The 20,749-nt window shown below is 44.1% G+C and overlaps 1 protein-coding gene across 1 annotated transcript; it reads right to left on the bottom strand.

The window, feature by feature from the left end:
• Nucleotides 1-6,689: 6,689 nt before the first annotated feature.
• Nucleotides 6,690-20,327, bottom strand: LOC108703565. Its single transcript, XM_018239762.2, has 8 exons — nt 20,195-20,327; nt 19,770-20,081; nt 19,562-19,695; nt 19,357-19,440; nt 17,254-17,325; nt 17,079-17,129; nt 7,475-7,537; nt 6,690-6,972 (listed from the first exon to the last, which is right to left on the bottom strand). Exons 1-8 carry the CDS (start codon nt 20,247-20,249, stop codon nt 6,919-6,921), a joined length of 825 nt encoding a protein of 274 aa, XP_018095251.2. The 5' UTR covers nt 20,250-20,327; the 3' UTR covers nt 6,690-6,918.
• Nucleotides 20,328-20,749: the final 422 nt, after the last annotated feature.

Raw genomic sequence — 20,749 nt, 5'->3', positions numbered from 1 at the left:
TCTTTCCCTCTCCCCTTTATACTCAGTCTCTGTCTGCTCCATTGCCCCTCACATTCCTCTTTCCCTCTCCCCTTTATACTCAGTCTCTGCTCCATTGCCTCTCACATTCCTCTTTCCCTCTCTCCTTTATACTCAGTCTCTGTCTGCTCCATTGCCTCTCACATTCCTCTTTCCCTCTCTCCTTTATACTCAGTCTCTGTCTGCTCCATTGCCCTCATATTCCTCTTTCCCTCTCCCCTTTATACTCAGTCTCTGTCTGCTCCATTGCCCCTCACATTCCTCTTTCCCTCTCTCTCTCCTTTATACTCAGTCTCTGTCTGCTCCATTGCCTCTCACATTCCTCTTTCCCTGTCTCCTTTATACTCAGTCTCTGTCTGCTCCATTGCCTCTCACATTCCTCTTTCCCTCTCCCCTTTATACTCAGTCTCTGTCTGCTCATTGCCTCTCACATTCTCTTCCGCTCTCTACCTGTCTGCTCCATTGCCCTCATATTCCTCTTTCCCTCTCCCCTTTATACTCAGTCTCTGTCTGCTCCATTGCCCCTCACATTCCTCTTTCACTCTCTCCTGTCTGCTCCATTGCCCTCATATTCCTCTTTCCCTCTCCCCTTTATACTCAGTCTCTGTCTGCTCCATTGCCCCTCACATTCCTCTTTCACTCTCCCCTTTATACTCAGTCTCTGTCTGCTCCATTGCCCCTCACATTCCTCTTCCCCTCTCTCTCTTTATACTTCAGTCCTCTGTCTTGTCTGCTCCATTGCCCTCACATTCCTCTTTCCCTCTCCCCTTTATCACTCCAGTCTTCTGTCTGCTCCATTGCCCTTCACATTCCTCTTTTCCCTCTCCCTTATACTCAGTCTCTTGCTCCATTGCCTCTCCACATTCCTCTTTTCCCCTCTCTCCTTTATACTCAGTCTCTGTTCTGCCTCCATTGCCCCTCGCATTCCTATTTCCCTGTCTCCTTTATACTCAGTCTCTGTCTGCTCCATTGCCTTCTCACATTCCTCCTTCCCTCTATCTCCTTTATACTCAGTACATCTAGTCTGCTCCTATTTGATCCCGCTCCACAATTGTCCGTTTAAACTATCCCCTTCTCCCTTTAATTTGGTATACTCAGTCGTGCTGTGCGTCTGCTACCATATGGCGAACACCGCTCACAATTCTAAACTCCTTTTTTCCCTGCTCTCCTTTAAATCTCTATTACTCAAGTCTCTGTCTGCCTCCATTGCCTCTCACATTCCTCTTTCCCTCTCTCACATTTTAGTGACTCAATAGTCTGCTGGTCGTGCGTCCATAGCAACATACATGTCATTTTCGCTAAGCTGTATCCTCTGCGTCATCCATATTATATACTTTCTAAAGTCTCTTTCGTGTCTGCGTCCAGTCAAATCTCAGTCAATTGCCTCTCACACATTCCTACTTTGCCCTGCTTCTCCGTTATACTCAAATGGTGCTGGTCAATAGAAGTCTGATGCGCGATTTGACACGGTTCTCTTTCGAGCATTTCCGGTCTTCACCTCTTCTTCCTTGATAATTTCAAAAACGACAATTTATGACTACAAAGAGCTCTGTTCCGTATCTCCATTTCAGGTCAGCGTTATCAGTGTCCTAGCCAGATATGGCCCTGTCTCCTTAATGTAGGTACTCAATATGGTCTTACATTTTCTGCTCCATTAGCCCCCTACATCGCTCTTTGGCCCTGTCTCTCTTTGAAATGCTCAGTCTCTTGTCCTTGTGGGGTTCACAATTGACCTCTCAATCTCATTCAACTCTTTTCCCTGCTGCTTTCCTTATGTGAGCTGCATCTCTGTCTGCCCTCCATTGGCGCCTCTAACACACACCTTCCTCTTATCTTTTCCTGTGGTTATTTACACATACTACTACCAATTAATATATAGCTCAGTGTCTTGCGTGTTCTGCTCCATTGCCCCTCACATTCCTCTTTCCCTCTCTCCTTTAATACTCAGTCTCTGTCTGCTCCATTGCCCCTCACATTCCTCTTTTCCCTCTCTCCTTTATACTCAGTTCTCTTGTCTGCTCCATTGCCTCTCACATTCCTCTTTCCCTCTCTCCTTTATACTCAGTCTCTGTCTGCTCCATTGCCCCTCACATCCCTCTTTCCCTCTCTCCTTTATACTCAGATCTCTGTCTGCTCCATTAGCCCCTCACATTCCTCTTTCCCTTCTTTCTCCTTTATACTCAGTCTCTGTCTGCTCCATTGCCCTCTCACATTCCTCTTTCCCTCTCTCCTTTTATACTCAGTCTCTGTCTGCCTCCATTGCCCTCACATTCCTCTTTCCCTGTCTTCCTTTATACTCAGTCTCTGCTCTGCTCCATTGCCCCCTCACATTCCTCTTTCCCTCTCCCTTTATACTTCAGTCTCTGTCTTGCTCCATTGCCCCTTCACATTTCCTCTTTCCCTGTCATCCTTTATTAGCTCAGTCTCTGTCTGCCCATTGCCTCTCACATTCCTCTTTCCCTCTCTCCTTTATACTCAGTTCTCTGTCTGCCTCCATTGCCCCCTACTTTCCTCTTTCCCTCTCTCCTTTTACTCAGTCTCTGTCTGCCATTGCCCCCTCACATTCCTCTTTCCTCTCTCCTTATATACTCAGTCTCTGTCTGCTCCATTGCCCCTCACATCCTTCTTTCCCTCTCTCCTTTATACTCAGTCTCTGTCTTGCTCCATTGCCTCTCACACCTCTTTCCCTCTCTCCTTTAATCTCAGTCTCTGTCTGCTCCATTGCCTCTCACATTCCTCTTTCCCTGTCTCCTTTATACTCAGTCTCTGTCTGCTCCATTGCCCCTCACATTCCTCTTTCCCTCTCTCCTTTATACTCAGTCTCTGTCTGCTCCATTGCCTCTCACATTCCTCTTTCCCTCTCTCCTTTATACTCAGTCTCTGTCTGCTCCATTGCCTCTCACATTCCTGTCTTTATCTGTCCCTCCCCGACTGCCCAATTTCTTCCGCCCATCCTTCACCCTCTCCTTTATCTTTCCCTCTTCGAATGCCCAATTTCTTCTGTCCATTCCTCACCCTATCGTATCGTTTATCTGTCCGTCTCCGACTGCCCAATTCAGTCTGGCCATTCCTCACGCTCTCTTTTGTCCCTCCTCCATTGCCCCATTTCTTCTGCTCATCCCACACCCTTTCCTTTATCTGTCCCTCCCCGACTGCCCAATTTCTTCTACCAATCCTTCACCCTCTTCTTTGTCTCTCCCTCATCAACTACCCCATTTCTTCTGTCCATCCCTCACCCTGTTGGTTTTGCCATTAGGTTCTGCTTGCCATTGAAGTCTTTTGCCGGTGTTTGTGGGACACAAATAGGTGCCGCCAGTTATTTCCAGTGATGCCACTGGCACAGATTAGTGATGTGCGAGGCGGCCCGATACCAGTGGGTCTGGCGATTTCGGGCCGACTTCCCACGCCCCTTTCCAGTGCGGGTTGAGCTATTCTGACCTCTCCCCGCCCGCGAGCTTCCAAATGCCGATTTCCGGGTTGAACTTTTATAGACGCGCACCTCTTGCCCTGCCTCTTTTGTGACATCATTGGTGGGGCAGGTCTATAAATGGAACCCAGAAGTTGGGCTTGCGCTGGTGGCAGGTGGGTGCGGGTCAGGAAAACCCTCACATCACTAGCATGGATATTGTGCAGTTGCAGAACCACATTCCCCATCCTTTATTTTCTTTTTTTCTGTTCTCAGTCTCACCCTGTTTCCCTAAATTTTACTTTCTATGTTTTTTTCCTCCTCTTCCTCCTTTGTGTCAGGTGCAGACGTGGGTGCCAGCTGGAGATCTGGATCCCTTTTCCAGGCAAGATGTATCGTTAACTTCATGCTGTAAATCTTATTGTGCCCTACCAGCTGCCCAGTTATTCCATGAAATTGTTAAAAGTGTTGCCGCCATGACAGACAAATAATAGAAGATTTAATTTGGCTTTATTGTTTGAAATTGCCTCCCTTTATTTTCTAGGGAGATTTGTCACTTGCAGTAGTGCAGATTAATCACAGGCAAGAAATCTTACCATTTGCCCTCACCCTAACTACATAGAGAGAGTGCAGCTGTCGATCTTGCAGCATTTTCGACTTCCAAGTGCTTTGATGGAGGATCCAGCGTGCACCAGATACCTATGGTCTAATGGCTATAAGTGATATGGAAAAAACTGAGGGGATGTGCCTAAGAACCTCAGAGACTTCACAAGGGTCACACACACACACTATAACTGTCCTATAGTATAAATGGGATATATGGGGAGACTGTGTCCTATACACTGACACACACACACACACACTATAACTGTCCTATAGTATAAATGGGATATATGGGGAGACTGTGTCCTATACACTGACACACACACACTATAACTGTCCTATAGTATAAATGGGATATATGGGGAGACTGTATCCTATACACTGACACACACACACTATAACTGTCCTATAGTATAAATGGGATATATGGGGAGACTGTATCCTATACACTGACACACACACACTATAACTGTCCTATAGTATAAATGGGATATATGGGGAGACTGTGTCCTATACACTAACACACACACACTATAACTGTCCTATAGTATAAATGGGATATATGGGGAGACTGTGTCCTATACACTGACACACACACACACTATAACTGTCCTATAGTATAAATGGGATATATGGGGAGACTGTATCCTATACACTGACACACACACACACACTATAACTGTCCTATAGTATAAATGGGATATATGGGGAGACTGTATCCTATACACTGACACACACACACACTATAACTGTCCTATAGTATAAATGGGATATATGGGGAGACTGTATCCTATACACTGACACACACACTATAACTGTCCTATAGTATAAATGGGATATATGGGGAGACTGTATCCTATACACTGACACACACACTATAACTGTCCTATAGTATAAATGGGATATATGGGGAGACTGTGTCCTATACACTGACACACACACACTATAACTGTCCTATAGTATAAATGGGATATATGGGGAGACTGTATCCTATACACTGACACACACACACTATAACTGTCCTATAGTATAAATGGGATATATGGGGAGACTGTGTCCTATACACTGACACACACACACACTATAACTGTCCTATAGTATAAATGGGATATATGGGGAGACTGTGTCCTATACACTGACACACACACTATAACTGTCCTATAGTATAAATGGGATATATGGGGAGACTGTGTCCTATACACTGACACACACACTATAACTGTCCTATATTATAAATGGGATATATGGGGAGACTGTATCCTATACACTGACACACACACACTATAACTGTCCTATAGTATAAATGGGATATATGGGGAGACTGTATCCTATACACTGACACACACACACTATAACTGTCCTATAGTATAAATGGGGATATATGGGAGACTGTATCCTATACACTGACACACACACACACACTATAAACTGTCCTATAGTATAAATGGGATATATGGGGAGACTGTATCCTATACACTGACACACACACACACTTATAACTGTCCTATAGTATAAATGGGATATATGGGGAGACTGTGTCCTATACACTGACACACACACTATAACTGTCCTATAGTATAAATGGGATATATGGGGAGACTGTGTCCTATACACTGACACACACACTATAACTGTCCTATAGTATAAATGGGATATATGGGGAGACTGTATCCTATACACTGACACACACACACACTATAACTGTCCTATAGTATAAATGGGATATATGGGGAGAGTGTATCCTATACACTGACACACACACACTATAACTGTCCTATAGTATAAATGGGATATATGGGGAGACTGTGTCCTATACACTGACACACACACACACTATAACTGTCCTATAGTATAAATGGGATATATGGGGAGACTGTATCCTATACACTGACACACACACACTATAACTGTCCTATAGTATAAATGGGATATATGGGGAGACTGTATCCTATACACTGACACACACACACTATAACTGTCCTATAGTATAAATGGGATATATGGGGAGACTCTATCCTATACACTAACACACACACTATAACTGTCCTATAGTATAAATGGGATATATGGGGAGACTGTATCCTATACACTGACACACACACTATAACTGTCCTATAGTATAAATGGGATATATGGGGAGACTGTATCCTATACACTGACACACACACTATAACTGTCCTATAGTATAAATGGGATATATGGGGAGACTCTATCCTATACACTAACACACACACTATAACTGTCCTATAGTATAAATGGGATATATGGGGAGACTGTATCCTATACACTGACACACACACTATAACTGTCCTATAGTATAAATGGGATATATGGGGAGACTGTATCCTATACACTGACACACACACACACTATAACTGTCCTATAGTATAAATGGGATATATGGGGAGACTGTATCCTATACACTGACACACACACTATAACTGTCCTATAGTATAAATGGGATATATGGGGAGACTGTATCCTATACACTGACACACACACACACTATAACTGTCCTATAGTATAAATGGGATATATGGGGAGATTGTGTCCTATACACTGACACACACACACACTATAACTGTCCTATAGTATAAATGGGATATATGGGGAGACTGTGTCCTATACACTGACACACACACACTATAACTGTCCTATAGTATAAATGGGATATATGGGGAGACTGTGTCCTATACACTAACACACACACTATAACTGTCCTATAGTATAAATGGAATATATGGGAGGACTCTGCCCTATACACTGACACAGCCCCTATATACTAACAACAATAACATGTCTATAATTGACAGTGTCTTGTTCAGTTCAGATATGGAGAAAAAAATATTAGTAAATACTGAAAGGGGAAATAGGAGTGGGCACCAAATATCCTATTGGTGGACATTCTCATACAGATCTTGTTCTGTGTGGCTTCTTTTTGGCTTCTGGAAAAGGAAAATGGATTTTGTTACTTTAACCAACACAATGCAGCACCATGACACAGACACACACATACTAATGCACCATCACATGAGTGTGGAGTAGGGGACTGACACTAATCTCAATCCTTCTGGGATCAGTGTTTTATTTAGGGTCTATTCCCCCCAACTGTTTTTATTTCTCTTCCAGCGATCGAAGATTTGGTCAAATACTGAACCTGAGCAATAATTTGCATTTTAAAAATATTTTGTGAAAAAGTTGTGTTCGGCAGATTTGATGTCACATGAGTTTAAGTGTTCAGCCAAACCTAATATAAACCCTAGCTAAATCTAAATCCCGCTGAAATGCTTGGGTTAGGCTAAATTCTCAACTCAATATTGGATTCTGTGCAACCATAGTGTGGGGGTGAGTAAATTAGGGATGCAATGAATCCATTATTTTGGGATTCGGCCGAATCCAAACCCTAATTTGCATATGTAAATCAGTGTAAGTAATAACTTTTATTACCGGCTTCACTGGCGGTTTCTTGCTTCCTCCACGGGTCAGTTCTTGGGCACCAATTGGTTTCACCTGCACAGGTCGTACACTGCTGTTATTTCATTTCTCTCATTAACAAACTGTTCCATCAGAGATACCAACCCTCCCCTGCTCATTATTCACTTTTACTCACTCTCATTAAAGTCACCTTGGAGCTGGATGACTATATAAAGGCTGACTGTATACGAGGCTGAGGCCGAGTGCTTTTATATAGGACATAGAACTCCGAGGTGACTTTTTATATCCTCATATTTGACGACACGGGGTACATTATTATAGAACACAAGTTTCAGTGAGTAATGTGACAGAAATGATATTTTCTCTAGTCGGCCCTCCTGTCATTGCAAATGTGTGGGTTAATGTCTACCTCATTTCTGGAGAAGAATAAAGGCCGTGTGTTGGGCCTTCCGACGGACTTCCCTGATCGATATATGGTCGAAAGTCGGGCAGATCTTAATCGGACAGGTTAAACAATCCCGTCCGATCGCGCCCGCATCTGTGCGTGTATGCGGTCCTGCAATCTGAATGCCCGTATTGGATGCATTATGATCCGATCCTTAGGCACTAGGGCCCACGATCAGATCAGCCTGATATCGCCCACCTCAATGTGGGCACATTGGGGAGAGATCAAATGTGGGCACATTGGCTCGTTTGGTGACATCTTTACATCTATGGCCACCTTAAGACTCTTGACCCCTTCCCTAGTATATAAGGTCTGGCTCCACCTCCCATCCCCAGTTCTCTGTCCTGCCTTGGAGGTGTAGGACAGTAAAGTTACTTGAGTTATTTTTTGTTATTTTTCCTTCCTAGGGTACAGAATTCTAGGCTTAAGATTTGGAGGCATGCAGAGCTGTCTCCCAAGCTATGGTGTTTTCCCTCTTTGCTGGCAGATTGCAGCAAATGGAACTACCCACAATCATATTGGTGGTGACTGATACAAGAGGATTTGGAGGCATGCACAGCTGTCTCCCAACGTTGATTTATTCCCTCCTTGCTGGCATGTTGCAGCAAGTGCAGTTCAGCAGACACTTGTAGGTGGAGTATGATGGGACGTCCAACACGAGTCAGTAATTCCCCCCTTGTGTACATTCCACCAAGTGATATTAATACACAGAATTCTAATTCCCAGGCACTTCTATCAGCCTGCAGGAGAAGGGATAAGGTATGCAGAGTTACCTTTAATACCATCAGAGTGACCAACAAGGGTTAAGGTAAGAAGTGTGGTCAGATACTACAGGAGCAACCATCAACATCCCAATTTCCACCACAATTTGGAGATTTTTTGAAATGGATAAAATCTACCTTTCAAAAAACTCAGTATACATCCTCAAATAGGAATAGCAGGGCTCAGGATTTATACTCAGAACCGGAGAATTTTCTTTTCCAGAGGAAGAAACTGGTCTATTGAGCGTATCTGACCTGCAGGCATCAGACCACCAAAATTTGGTTTCAAAGTGCGATTCTAAAACAGAACATACAAATTCCTTCACTGAACCTGAGGTCTCAGGCAAACTTTTAAAGGCAATGATGGAGACCCTAGAAATTAAAGATGAGTCAGTGATGGTTTCCAAAGCAGATAAAGTGCTAGGAATAGACCAGAGGAAGGCGCGATCCTTCTTACTATTCAAAGTAATCTCTCAAACTATTGAGGCCGAATGGTCACAACCAGATCGACGTTCGGCATTAACCAAACGTTTGTATAAAACCCCATTCCAGAGGAGTAACACAAAATATGGGATAAACCCTCAAAGGTTGATTCTGCAGTTGCACTCGTGTCTAAACAAACTACCCTCCCAACAGAGGAGGCAGCTTTTAAAGAACCAATGGACAAAAAAACGAGGTCAGCCCTAAAAAGGGCTTATACGCAATCCACAGAAATTTTGAGGCTGCCAACGTCGGCAGCAGGACTGAAGAGCTCATGGATCAACCACCTTCATCAACACAACAATTATCTGCAGAGGTGGATATACTACACACTACCATAGCATTTAAAGCGGATTCAGCTTTAGAGATAGTCCGACTAGCAGCAAAATCAACAGCTAGTACAGTGGTTGCCAGAAGAGCTCTATGGCTACGTCACTGGTCAGATGACACCGCATCCAAAAGCAAACTGCATAATCTCAGATACTCAGGAGATTCTCTGTTCGGACCAGAATTGAAGCAAATAATTAATGATTTTACAGGAGGTAAGAGTACTTTCCTTACAATTGGAAAGAAAGGGTGGCTAGAACAGACACATAGGTTTTCCAACAAAAGACTGTGGTCAATCCAGAATAGGAACTACCTCCTTTCCATCCTCCTCCTTCCAAAGGACTAACTCAGAGCAAGGGACACTGAAGGCTAGACCGCAATGGCAGCAACTAGCCAGACAGCACTGGAAGCCTGCCTCCCAAAAGCCTATATCTTCATGACTGCCCACATCAAGATGCAGAGTCTTAAGTAGAAGGCCGATTAAGTCATCCCTGCTGGGAGACACATGTCACAGATCAATGGCTCCTACAAATCATCCAGTTTGGATACAAAATTCTGTTCTTAGCCCTCCTCCAAAACTATTTGTTCCATTGGTGCCCCCCCCCCCCCACCAAAACGAAAAGGCCTTGGATCAAGCATCTCCTCCTTTATACAGGCGGGAGTCATTGCACCAGTCCCAGAGCTTCAAAAATTCTGCGGCTTCTACTCCACCCTCTCTGGTGACAAAAAAGAAGGCTCCTTCAGACCAGTCCTCAACCTGAAAAAGTTGAACACATTAGTTTCCAAGTTCAAAATGGAGTTGGTGCGCTCCACCATAGTCCAACAACTTCATGATTTCAATAAACCTGCAGGATGCCTACCTGCACATACCAATCCATCCAAAATTACAACTATTCCTCTGGTTTGCAGCCTGCGACCGCTTTCAGTTCACTTACTCTGCAAGGGCGTTGGGAACATCAGGAATTTCAGCTTCCAATAAACATCTTGGAACTACAAGCGATAGTCCTAGCGCTCCGGGGTTGGTCAGACAAACTCCAGGGCCGGCCAGTCCGAGTGCAATCAGACAATGCCACGGCGGTAGCCTATGTCAACAGGCAGGGAGGCACATGAAGCACTCTGGCTATGCAGGAGGTCACAAAGGTGATGACATGGGCAGAAAAGACTGTCCCAGTCATCTCAGCAGTATTCATCCCTGGAGTCCTGAACTGGGAAGCTGACTTCCTCAGCAGACAAACAATAGACCAAGGAGAATGGGCCATGCATGATGAGGTATTCACACAACTGGTGCAGAGGTGGTGGGTACCAGACATAGATATATTAGCATCCAGACACAATTTCAAACTATCCTGTTACTGCTCCAGGACCAGAGATCTGGGAGCGGCGTTCACGGACGCAATGCTAATTCCATGGACCTTCATCATGGTGTATGCCTTCCCACCTCTAGCGATTCTTCCCAGTGTAATTGCCAAGATAAAGCAGGAACAAGCCACAGCCATTCTCATTGCACCAGATTGGCCCAACAGACTGTGTCAGTATCCAAGTCGTGGCGACTACCTCTGTGACCGGACCTCCTCATCCAGGGTCCAGCCAGACACAACAACTTACCCATGCTTAATTTGAATGCCTGGATCTTGAAACCCAGTTATTTTTACAAAGGGGTTTTTCACCATCGACCGTAAAGATCCTATTGCAAGCTAGGATACCATCCACAAGAAAAGCATACCACAATGGTGTACATTTCTTACCTGGTGTTCAGCCAGACAATTGGTATGGACAGACAGTACAGCACGGTTAATCACAGAATTCCTTACAGATGGCTTTACTAGAGGCCTGGCACTCAACACACTAGTCCCAGATCTCAGCACTGTCAAACGTTAGGTGGGCAGAAGATCCCACCATACAACATTTTTTACAGGGAGTTCTACACGCCAGACCTCCCTTCAAAGATGCTACTCCCCCTTGGGACATACCATTGGTACTCTCCACCCTGCAAAAAACCCCATTTGAGCCCATAAACTCATTTGAGCTCAAATGGTTGTCCCTGAAGGTGGCATTCCTCATAGCAATAACTTCAGGAAAGAGCGCTATTTCGCAAAGAACCATGGCTGGTTATGTATCAGGATAAAGTCATCCTCAGAACAATACCAGGTTTCATTCCAAAGGTGGTCTCTGGATTTCATATCAGTCAGGAGTTAGTCTTACCATCCCTTTGCCCAAACCCAACTAACGATAAGGAAAAGCAGCTGCACAAACTTAAAGTGGTGAGAGACTGGAACATATCTTTATTGATATCATACTCCACAACCCACAAAGGTCTAGGGGGCAAATTCACTTAAGATTCGTAAGAGGCGTAACTTCGCCACACTTCGCCAGGCGTAGTTTCGCCAGCGCTCCGCAAATTCACTAAAATCCGAAGTTGCGCTCAGGGGTAGCGTAAGGTTGCGAAGTTGCGCTAGCGTTGATTCTCTAAGCGAAGCGAAGTTACGCTAGCGATGGTTAATTTGCATACGGCGCCAAATTCAAATTTCAATGGAGGAATACGTACAATCACTACAAATGCCTGGGAAACCTTCAAAACATCAAATAAAATGTTTATTTTGCCCTACACATGTGCCCACTGTATAGATAAGTTGCCATGAGTTAGGAAATGTAGGGGGGAAGGAGGGGAGCCCCAAAAAAATTTTCGATCTTTTTCAGCCTATTACCCATAATATAGAAAAAACGCTAGCGTTTTTTGGGACTTAGAAAAAATGTGAACTTTTTTTGAAGCAATCCCTATCTACTCTATTGCGCTTCGCCTGGTCTGAGGTGGCGAAGGAATTCTAGCGTAAAAGGTAGCGTTCAGTACAATGCGCGCATTAGTGAATTTACGTAGTTACATCCGTTGCGAAAATTCGCCAGGCGTAAGAGTGCGAAGTAACACTAGCGAATTTACGCCAGCGTTCGTTAGTGAATTTGCGAAGTAACGAAAATGACCAATGCTAGCGAATTGACGCTAGCGTTATGCGCTTCGGCGCTTAGTGAATTTGCCCCTCGGAGTTTCCAAAAGAACCATTGCCAGATGGCTAGTAGAAACAGTCAACTTCACTTAAGAAGTGAACAAAAAAACCGAAGCCATTCCAAGTCAAGGCTCACTCTACTAGAGCACAAAGTACTTCATGGGCCTTACATAACTTGGTTACACCTGAGCAGATATGTGTTTGCTTCAACTTTCGGTCGTGTTTGGCCGCAAAATGTTACAGGAGGCTGTACCACAGTAAATCTTTCACGGTTTTAAATAGGGATGCACCAAATCCACTTTTTTGGATTCGGCCGAACCCCCGAATCCTTCTCAAAAGATTTGGCCGAATACAGAACCATATCCTAATTTGCATTTGCAAATTAGGGGAGGGGAACATTTTTTTACTTCCTTGTTTTGTAACAAAAAGTCACAAGATTTCCCTCCCCGGCCCTAATTTTCAGATGCAAATTCGGATTCGGTTCGGCCTGACAGAAGGATTTGGTCAAATCCGAATCCTGCTGAAAAAGGCAGAATCCTGGCTGAATCCCAAACCGAATCCTGGACCGAATCATGGATTCGTTGCATCCCTAGTTTCAAAGAATACACAGTAGCAGTAAATCTTCCAATGTTTCATTGCATTGCAAAGAAAACAAATTCCACTGTTTTACTGAATTACACAGTAATCTTACAATGTTTTATTGGCATAATAAAAATGCCACTGTTTTATTGAATTACACAGGAAAACGTAAGTGTTACAACAAGTTTCCATTTATTACCCACTCTGAAATTATGGGACAGCTTTTGGACGTCCCCACACGTTTGCACTGACAGGAGGGCCGACTAGAGAAAAAGGGATTTTATACTTACTGGAAAATCCATTTCTAGTAGGCTGAGCTGTCAGTGCAATAAGTCCCAGGTTTCTTAGTCAGCACCCGTAACCTCCCAATTATTTGAGCCTGGTGCACATTCAACGGTTTCCACCTTGTATCCGTTCAGTCACAATTTTCCAATTACTGACAGCACCAATCATGGATTTCTTTTCTTAAAATGCCTTTATTGAGACATGGGCTCAGACCCCAATACACTTGGCAACGTTTCCGAGATGCCATCTTCTGATTTCAATTACTTAAAAATTATTTCACGACAAATTTTAATTAAATCGTATTCCCCGATGAGGCCAACGTTTCTAATTTTCTGATCCATCTCGCTTCTTTCTTTAGTAACATTTTTACTCAATCTCCTCCTCTCCGTATTCTTGGAACATGATCTATTATTTGATATTTTAGTTGTTGTACTCCATGCCCCGCAGCAAGGAAATGGTTTGCAAGTGATGCAGGTATAATTGACGGACCCTTGGGGGAATTCCTACAAATTGAAAATCCGATTACACCAGTATTTTATGTCTTACCAAAAATTCATAAGAATTTAGGGAATCCCCCAGGGCGTCCTATTGTTTCCTGCATAGAATCGATACTGTCTCCACTTTCAATTTTTGTGGATAAAATTATCAATACTTATGTATTAACGCATTTTTCATACATCAAAGATACAGGGGTCTTTTTGGATAAAATAAAAAGACACAAAAATCTACCTGGGGATATCATCTTGGCCACGCTCGACGTGGAGAACCTGTACACCTCCATCCCACATGATGGAGGTGTGGAGACGGTCTGCGTCGAGTTGGGCCGAGGTGAATCGTTGGATGGTTCACAAAAGGATTTTGTTCTATCCTGTTTGAAATTAGTTTTGCATAACAACTTCTTTCTATTCAAGGACCAATTTTTCCTGCAAATACGGGGAACGGCGATGGGGTCCAATGTGGCCCCATCATATGCGAATATTTATATGAATGCTTTTGTTTATACGAATGAGTTATACAAAACACATTGTTTGTGTTGGTACTGATTTATCGACAATATTTTTTGTAATATGGACGGGGCCACAGAGGACCCTGGAAGAATTCCATCGTCAAATTAACTGTACCAGAACAAAGCTGAAGTTCACATTACACAGTGATTTAAATCAGGTTTCATTTTTGGATACCCTAATTAGTCGAAAGGAGAATGCACTGTCCTCGGACCTGTATATAAAACCCACTGACAAAAATACTTTATTGCATTACAGATCATTTGTAATAAAACCTACCTGCCCTGGTGGTCTAGTGGGGCGGCGGGGACGCCCGCCGCGTGGTCCTCTTCCTGCGCCATCTTGTCTTCCTTAGGGCGCGCGTGGCGCGCCTGCATGTTGTTTATAGGTGTAAACACGCTTGCATGTTTGCGCCAGCGCATTTTGGCGCGAATGTGCATGTTTTTTTGGCGCTAATTCTTTCTTTATAAAAGGCCCATTCTGACTGCAGACAGATGCCTGTGATAGAACTTGGTTTCTAGTGGTTTCCTGAGCCTTGTGCATCTGATCTGTATCCTGCTTGTTTGATTACCGTGTTTGACCCAGCCTGTTCTTGACTACTCTGCATTCTGTATCCTGACCCTTGCCTGCCTACGACAACTCTTCCTGCTTAACCCCTTGATTGACAACCCGGTTTGACCCTTGCCTGCCTGACGATTCTGATATCCGCCTGCCTCCACCCAGCCTGTCTGACCATCCTTCTGCCTAATCCTTTTGTACCGTGACCTTCAGCCCAAAAGACTTTGCTAACAGCCGTGCCCCTTTACCAGCCAGAACATCTCGCCTTGTACCCCTCGTTGAGTCCAGGTGGCACCCAAGTAAGCTGAGGGCTCCTCCCGAAGCCCAACGGTGGTCACACTAATGGTGAAGCCGAGCCAAGACCAGGGTACATGGCACTTGTTCTGGTATTGGGTGCTGGTCGTGACATAATTTTATCCATCATAGACACAAAGATCTCATTGTATGAATCGAGGATTCGTACGATTTTCGGAACGTGTGTGGAGAGTCCCGACATTTTTCGTGCACCCGAGATTGGTCGATCGGACAGGTTAGAAAATTTGTGTTGGCTGCCGATAATATCTCGTACGATTTTCAGTGGGAGACTGTCACTAGCTTTGTCTATCGTACGATTGCTGTCAGGGGCAGAACATTGCTGATCTGTTCTTTAACTACTTTATTTGATCTGACTGGTAAGACTTTGATCTGAATGGTTAGTGGCAGGTCGGGAGATGGGAAAGTCCAATCGTACGTTGATTCATACGATCGGATCTTTGCGTCTGTGGCCAGCTTAAGTCAAATGCAAACCAAATTTGAAGAGAGAGGATATCCCTCGGAACTATTGAAAAAACAATGGGCTGATGTAAAACAGGATGTAAGGAAAACTCCAAAAAGCCAAATTCAGAGAATTCCATTTGTGTCCCAGTATAGCACTGAGAGTACCTATGTGGAAAAAGCTATAAGAAAGCATTGGCCATTACTTATAGAAGGTTTGCCAGAAATTGATGTTTTCAAAAATACTCCACTGATTTCATATAAAAAGTCAAAGACCATTGGATCAATGGCCATAAGAGCAGATGTGGGAGGGACACACCCAGGAGCGACTGTTGCGACCAAGAAAAAATGGGACATACCCATGTCTTGGCTGCAACTGTTGCTCAAATTGCTTAAAAGGAGAGCTATTATATCACCCAAGGAAAGGAACAGCAATTAAAATGAACGGCTATTACACATGTGAGAGTACTTTTGGGCTATTCTATGTCGGACAGACCACAAGGAGCGCATAAGAGAACACAAGTGCGCAATAAATACTAAGAAAAGCGATCAAGCACTTGCAAACCATTTCCTTGCTGCGGGGCATGGGGTACAACAATTAAAATATCAAATAATAGATTATGTTCCAAGAATACGGAGAGGAGGAGATCGAGTAAAAATGTTACTAGAGAAAGAAGCGAGATGGATCAGAAAATTAGAAACGCTGGCCCCCCATGGTCTCAACAGGGAATACGATTTAAGTAAAATTTATCGTTAAATAATTTTAAAGCAACAGGTATTTAAATGTAAATTATGGAAAAGCATTTTTACTGATGTGGTGTTTATTGTATACCTTTTTTACAGCTATGTTTGCAAATGTGAAACACTATTTTGAAAAGAGATCACTAGGGGTCACTGTGATACAATGTACAAATAACAGAGCACAGGTGTTGTCCAGGTGACTTGATAAAAGACCAATGGCGTCTCTGAAACGTTGCCAAGTGTATTGGGGTCAGAGCCCATGTCTCAATAAATCATTTTAAGAAAAGAAATCCATGAAGTCCCACCCAGGCTGATTTTAGTATGGGTCAATGGACACTATGTTTTTCTTCTATTTACAAACTTTTCTCTTGATCTTCCTTCCTCCTCTCACCTGAGATACTCCACCTTTTTAAGCTTTACAAACGAACTGGCAAGGGGAGGTGGAGCCAGAGCTTATAACTAGGGTTGGGGGTCAAGAGACTAATTCTTCTGTCCTACCTTCAGAGATGAGATTGACATTAACCCACACGTTTGCACTGACAGGAGGGCCGACTCGTAAAGGATTTTCCAGTAAGTATAAAATCCCTTTATTAAGCACTGATTATACAGATATAAGGGATATTTGTAGCTCTTGTGTTTAATATAGGGACAATGTGCAGTTACACAGAGTAGGGGCCACATTACCTTGGGACTGGCTTTGCTTTTGGGACTCTGATGTGTCGCCACATTAATTACCTACAGAAATAAAGAGTGGATTGAATATGGGGCTTTTAGCAGAACATGTCAGGGAAGTGGATGATTGGACAGTGGGGTGGGGGTTTATGAGTAAGGGGGAGATTATGAGTAAATTGAGTCTTACCTTGCCCTTGGGTAACGGGGGCGCCTTCTCCAGTGTAAGATAGAGCTCAGAGTCAGGACAGGGCTTTAAAGACTGAAGTGAGAAATCTACGAGTTAATATAATTCAATTGCCGAGAGTCCATTGATGCCCGTGGCAGCTAATTTGGGTGAGAGGAATCCAAAGTAGTAAACATGAAGGGAATCTAAAATAGTGGCCCCCCACATGCTGTGTCTGATTACCATATGTAAGATTTAAAAGGTATCACTACAGAGAGTAACTGGCCCCTGCATTGTTTAAACCTCAAATTCAGACTAATCCCCTGTATTGTTCACACTTGTGACATTGTTTATATCCTAAAGCCCCTGTACTGTTCTACCTGAGACCCCTCTATTGTTTATACCCTAAAGCCCCTGTACTGTTCTACCTGAGACCCCTCTATTGTTTCTATCCTAAAGCCCCTGTACTGTTCTACCTGAGACCCCTCTATTGTTTCTATCCTAAAGCCCCTGTACTGTTCTACCTGAGACCCCTCTATTGTTTATATCCTAAAGCCCCTGTACTGTTCTACCTGAGACCCCTCTATTGTTTCTATCCTAAAGCCCCTGTACTGTTCTACCTGAGACCCCTCTATAGTTTATATCCTAAAGCCCCTGTACTGTTCTACCTGAGACCCCTCTATTGTTTATATCCTAAAGCCCCTGTACTGTTCTACCTGAGACCCCTCTATAGTTTATATCCTAAAGCCCCTGTACTGTTCTACCTGAGACCCCTCTATTGTTTATATCCTAAAGCCCCTGTACTGTTCTACCTGAGACCCCTCTTTTGTTTATATCCTAAAGCCCCTGTACTGTTCTACCTGAGACCCCTCTATTGTTTATATACTAAAGCCCCTGTACTGTTCTACCTGAGACCCAGACTGAAACTGCCACATTGTTCTCCTGTTCACACTTTATACAAAATACTAATGGGGCCCCAGCACTGTGTCACTGTATGTAGTACATTTTAGACTGAGAGCTTTCCCTGTCTCCTGCTCTCTTCTGTCTTCCCTCCCTGTGTGTCTCATACTCTGCTTGCCCAGTGCTGCTTGTGTGTGCCATTCTCTGCTTGCCCAGTGTTGCTTGTGTGTGCCATTCTCTGCTTGCCCAGTGCTGATTGTGTGTGCCATTCTCTGCTTGCCCAGTGCTGCTTGTGTGTGCCACTCTCTGCTTGCCCAGTGCTGCTTGTGTGTGCCACTCTCTGCTTGCCAAGTGCTGCCTGTGTGTGCCATTCTCTGCTTGCCCTATGCTACCTGTGGAATGTAAGGCTGTTAGGGGTTTGTTCTTGGGGTTTGTTAGCATTTGGAAATTGTTGTTAAAGGCCCCTAAGGTGTTTAATCATGTGTTGGGGGGTTGTTGTATTATCCACAGGGGAGGATGAGGCATATGGATTTAAGGGGATATTTTAACATGACTTCAATTTTTCACATATGAGTGATGTCCCTGCAGTGAGCACCAACCATTTGGTTTTTTGGTGTGTTAGCACATTAATGTGGATATGATCTTAAACGTTCTTGTGGTTTACAGTGGGTGTGGTTTATCAGGGGGAGTGGCCAACATTGACTTCCTAGGCCAGTAAAATTTTGGCCCTGGGTACCACAGAATTTGGACAGCACTGGGATAGAGAAAATATTCTAGCAGTGTCCCTGAAGTGAACTGGTCAGAGGATTGGTATATAATGACCACAGCTCAAAGCCCATACCTGCCACAAGGGCCCACCAGACAACCTGACCTCAGTTCATTAGATGTGATAAATGGTATTGTGTGACATGGTGGTAATAGAATGAGGCCCATTAGCCAACGCTAGAATAATGGCACACCCAACACAAGTCAAGATGAGGGCCAGCAAAGAACGGCAACATTGAACAACTATACTTGGGAACTTAATTGTCTCAGAACTGGTCGAGTGCAAGTACTTCAGCTCGGGAACTCCTGTGCAGTACCAAGAAATGTCTTAGTAGACTTGCTGCCTTATCATGTGCATCTCATGTGCAACGATAGTGAGCAGAAGTCAAGATGGCGATGGAGAAACCCATATATACCTTTATCCAACCCCAAAACCCGGATCTCCAGTAAAACTATACTCACCTCATAAACAGAACTGGAGGCTTCTTTGTCCTCTTTAGGTGACACTGATGTCAAACCCCTGGGGGGCTTAGGTGGGGAGCCACCCTGTAGGGAGAGAACATGACCAGCATGAGATGTGAGAGAAATAAAGTGTGTTCATATAAACTCCATCAGGGGAAAAAGAGAAGGAACACAGTGTTCATGTGATGGCAATGCCGTACTTCACCTTTCTCTTCCATATAAATGGGAGCAGCAGTAGGGAAGTCCCTGTGGCCGACAGGAGCAAGAGAAGGACGAGCAGGGCAATCAAACTGGACTGCAGCTGAGAAGAAGGATCTGTGGGTTTCACATACCCATTATCTGTGTACAAGAAAGAGAAGGATCTCAGAAGCTGTCCCTCCCTGGGTGGGGTGTGCATATGATTCTCACCATACCTATCACATGTATGTAGGTTCCGATGCCGGACTTTATGGATGTCCCACATGTTACGACACAGTAGTACATGGCAGACTGCCCATTTGCCTGGACGCTGTGAGATACAGTTGTGGTGCCATTAGTATCTGTGATGGCCACCGATTGCTCATTCCGGTTATATGTTCCTGCAGGATTGTCCCGATCCACTGCCGAAAAGATGGTGGTGCCAATATCAATGTTTGTATAACTGATGCCACAGTCAATAGGGACAGAGTTTCCAGTAATTGTGACCAGGACCTGTGGCTCTTGGTTGATGTGGATCTGCTCACAGGCTGGAGGAGAGAAGATTACAGGCAAATGTTATGTTGCACTCCAGATCCAGATCATGGCAGTGTAGGCAGCAGCAGTCAGTCAGGACTACACAATGACATAGAAGCTCACGTACCTTGGGTGAGGTGCAGCCAGAGAAGAGCACCCTGCACATACAGGACAGCTGCCATGGGCCTGGGTGTAGCACCAAATTCTCTTGCTCTTGGGGACACTTCTTCTTTTTTCTGTGAGGAGATGATGAGGAAATTGGGCTGAGGGTGGAGACTTCTAAATGTGGCAAGAGGTGCAGGAATAAGCTCATCAGGGAAAACACAAATTAGTGCTCAGATACAAATGCACAAATGCTGAGCAGTTTGTGCAGTCCCTGCCCCAGTGAGCTTACAATCTAATATCCCTCCCATCAATATCTGCCCAGCTGAGCTTACTCTATTATTATTATTAACATGTATTTATATAGCGCCAACATATTTCACAGCTTTATAATCTAATGTCCCTATTACATTCCCATCACTCCCTGCCCCAGTGAGCACACAATCTAAGGTCCTGGTCACATTCCCATCAGTCCCTGCCCTCGTAAGCTCACAATCTAAAGTCCTTAAAACATTCCCATCAGTCCCTGCCCCAGTGAGCTCACAATCTAAGGTCCCTAACACATTCCTATCAGCCCCTG

The sequence above is a fragment of the Xenopus laevis genome, chromosome 3S (assembly GCF_017654675.1).
Source record: "Xenopus laevis strain J_2021 chromosome 3S, Xenopus_laevis_v10.1, whole genome shotgun sequence".
Lineage (NCBI taxonomy): Eukaryota > Metazoa > Chordata > Amphibia > Anura > Pipidae > Xenopus > Xenopus laevis.
This window is presented reverse-complemented; position numbering and strand designations above follow the sequence as displayed.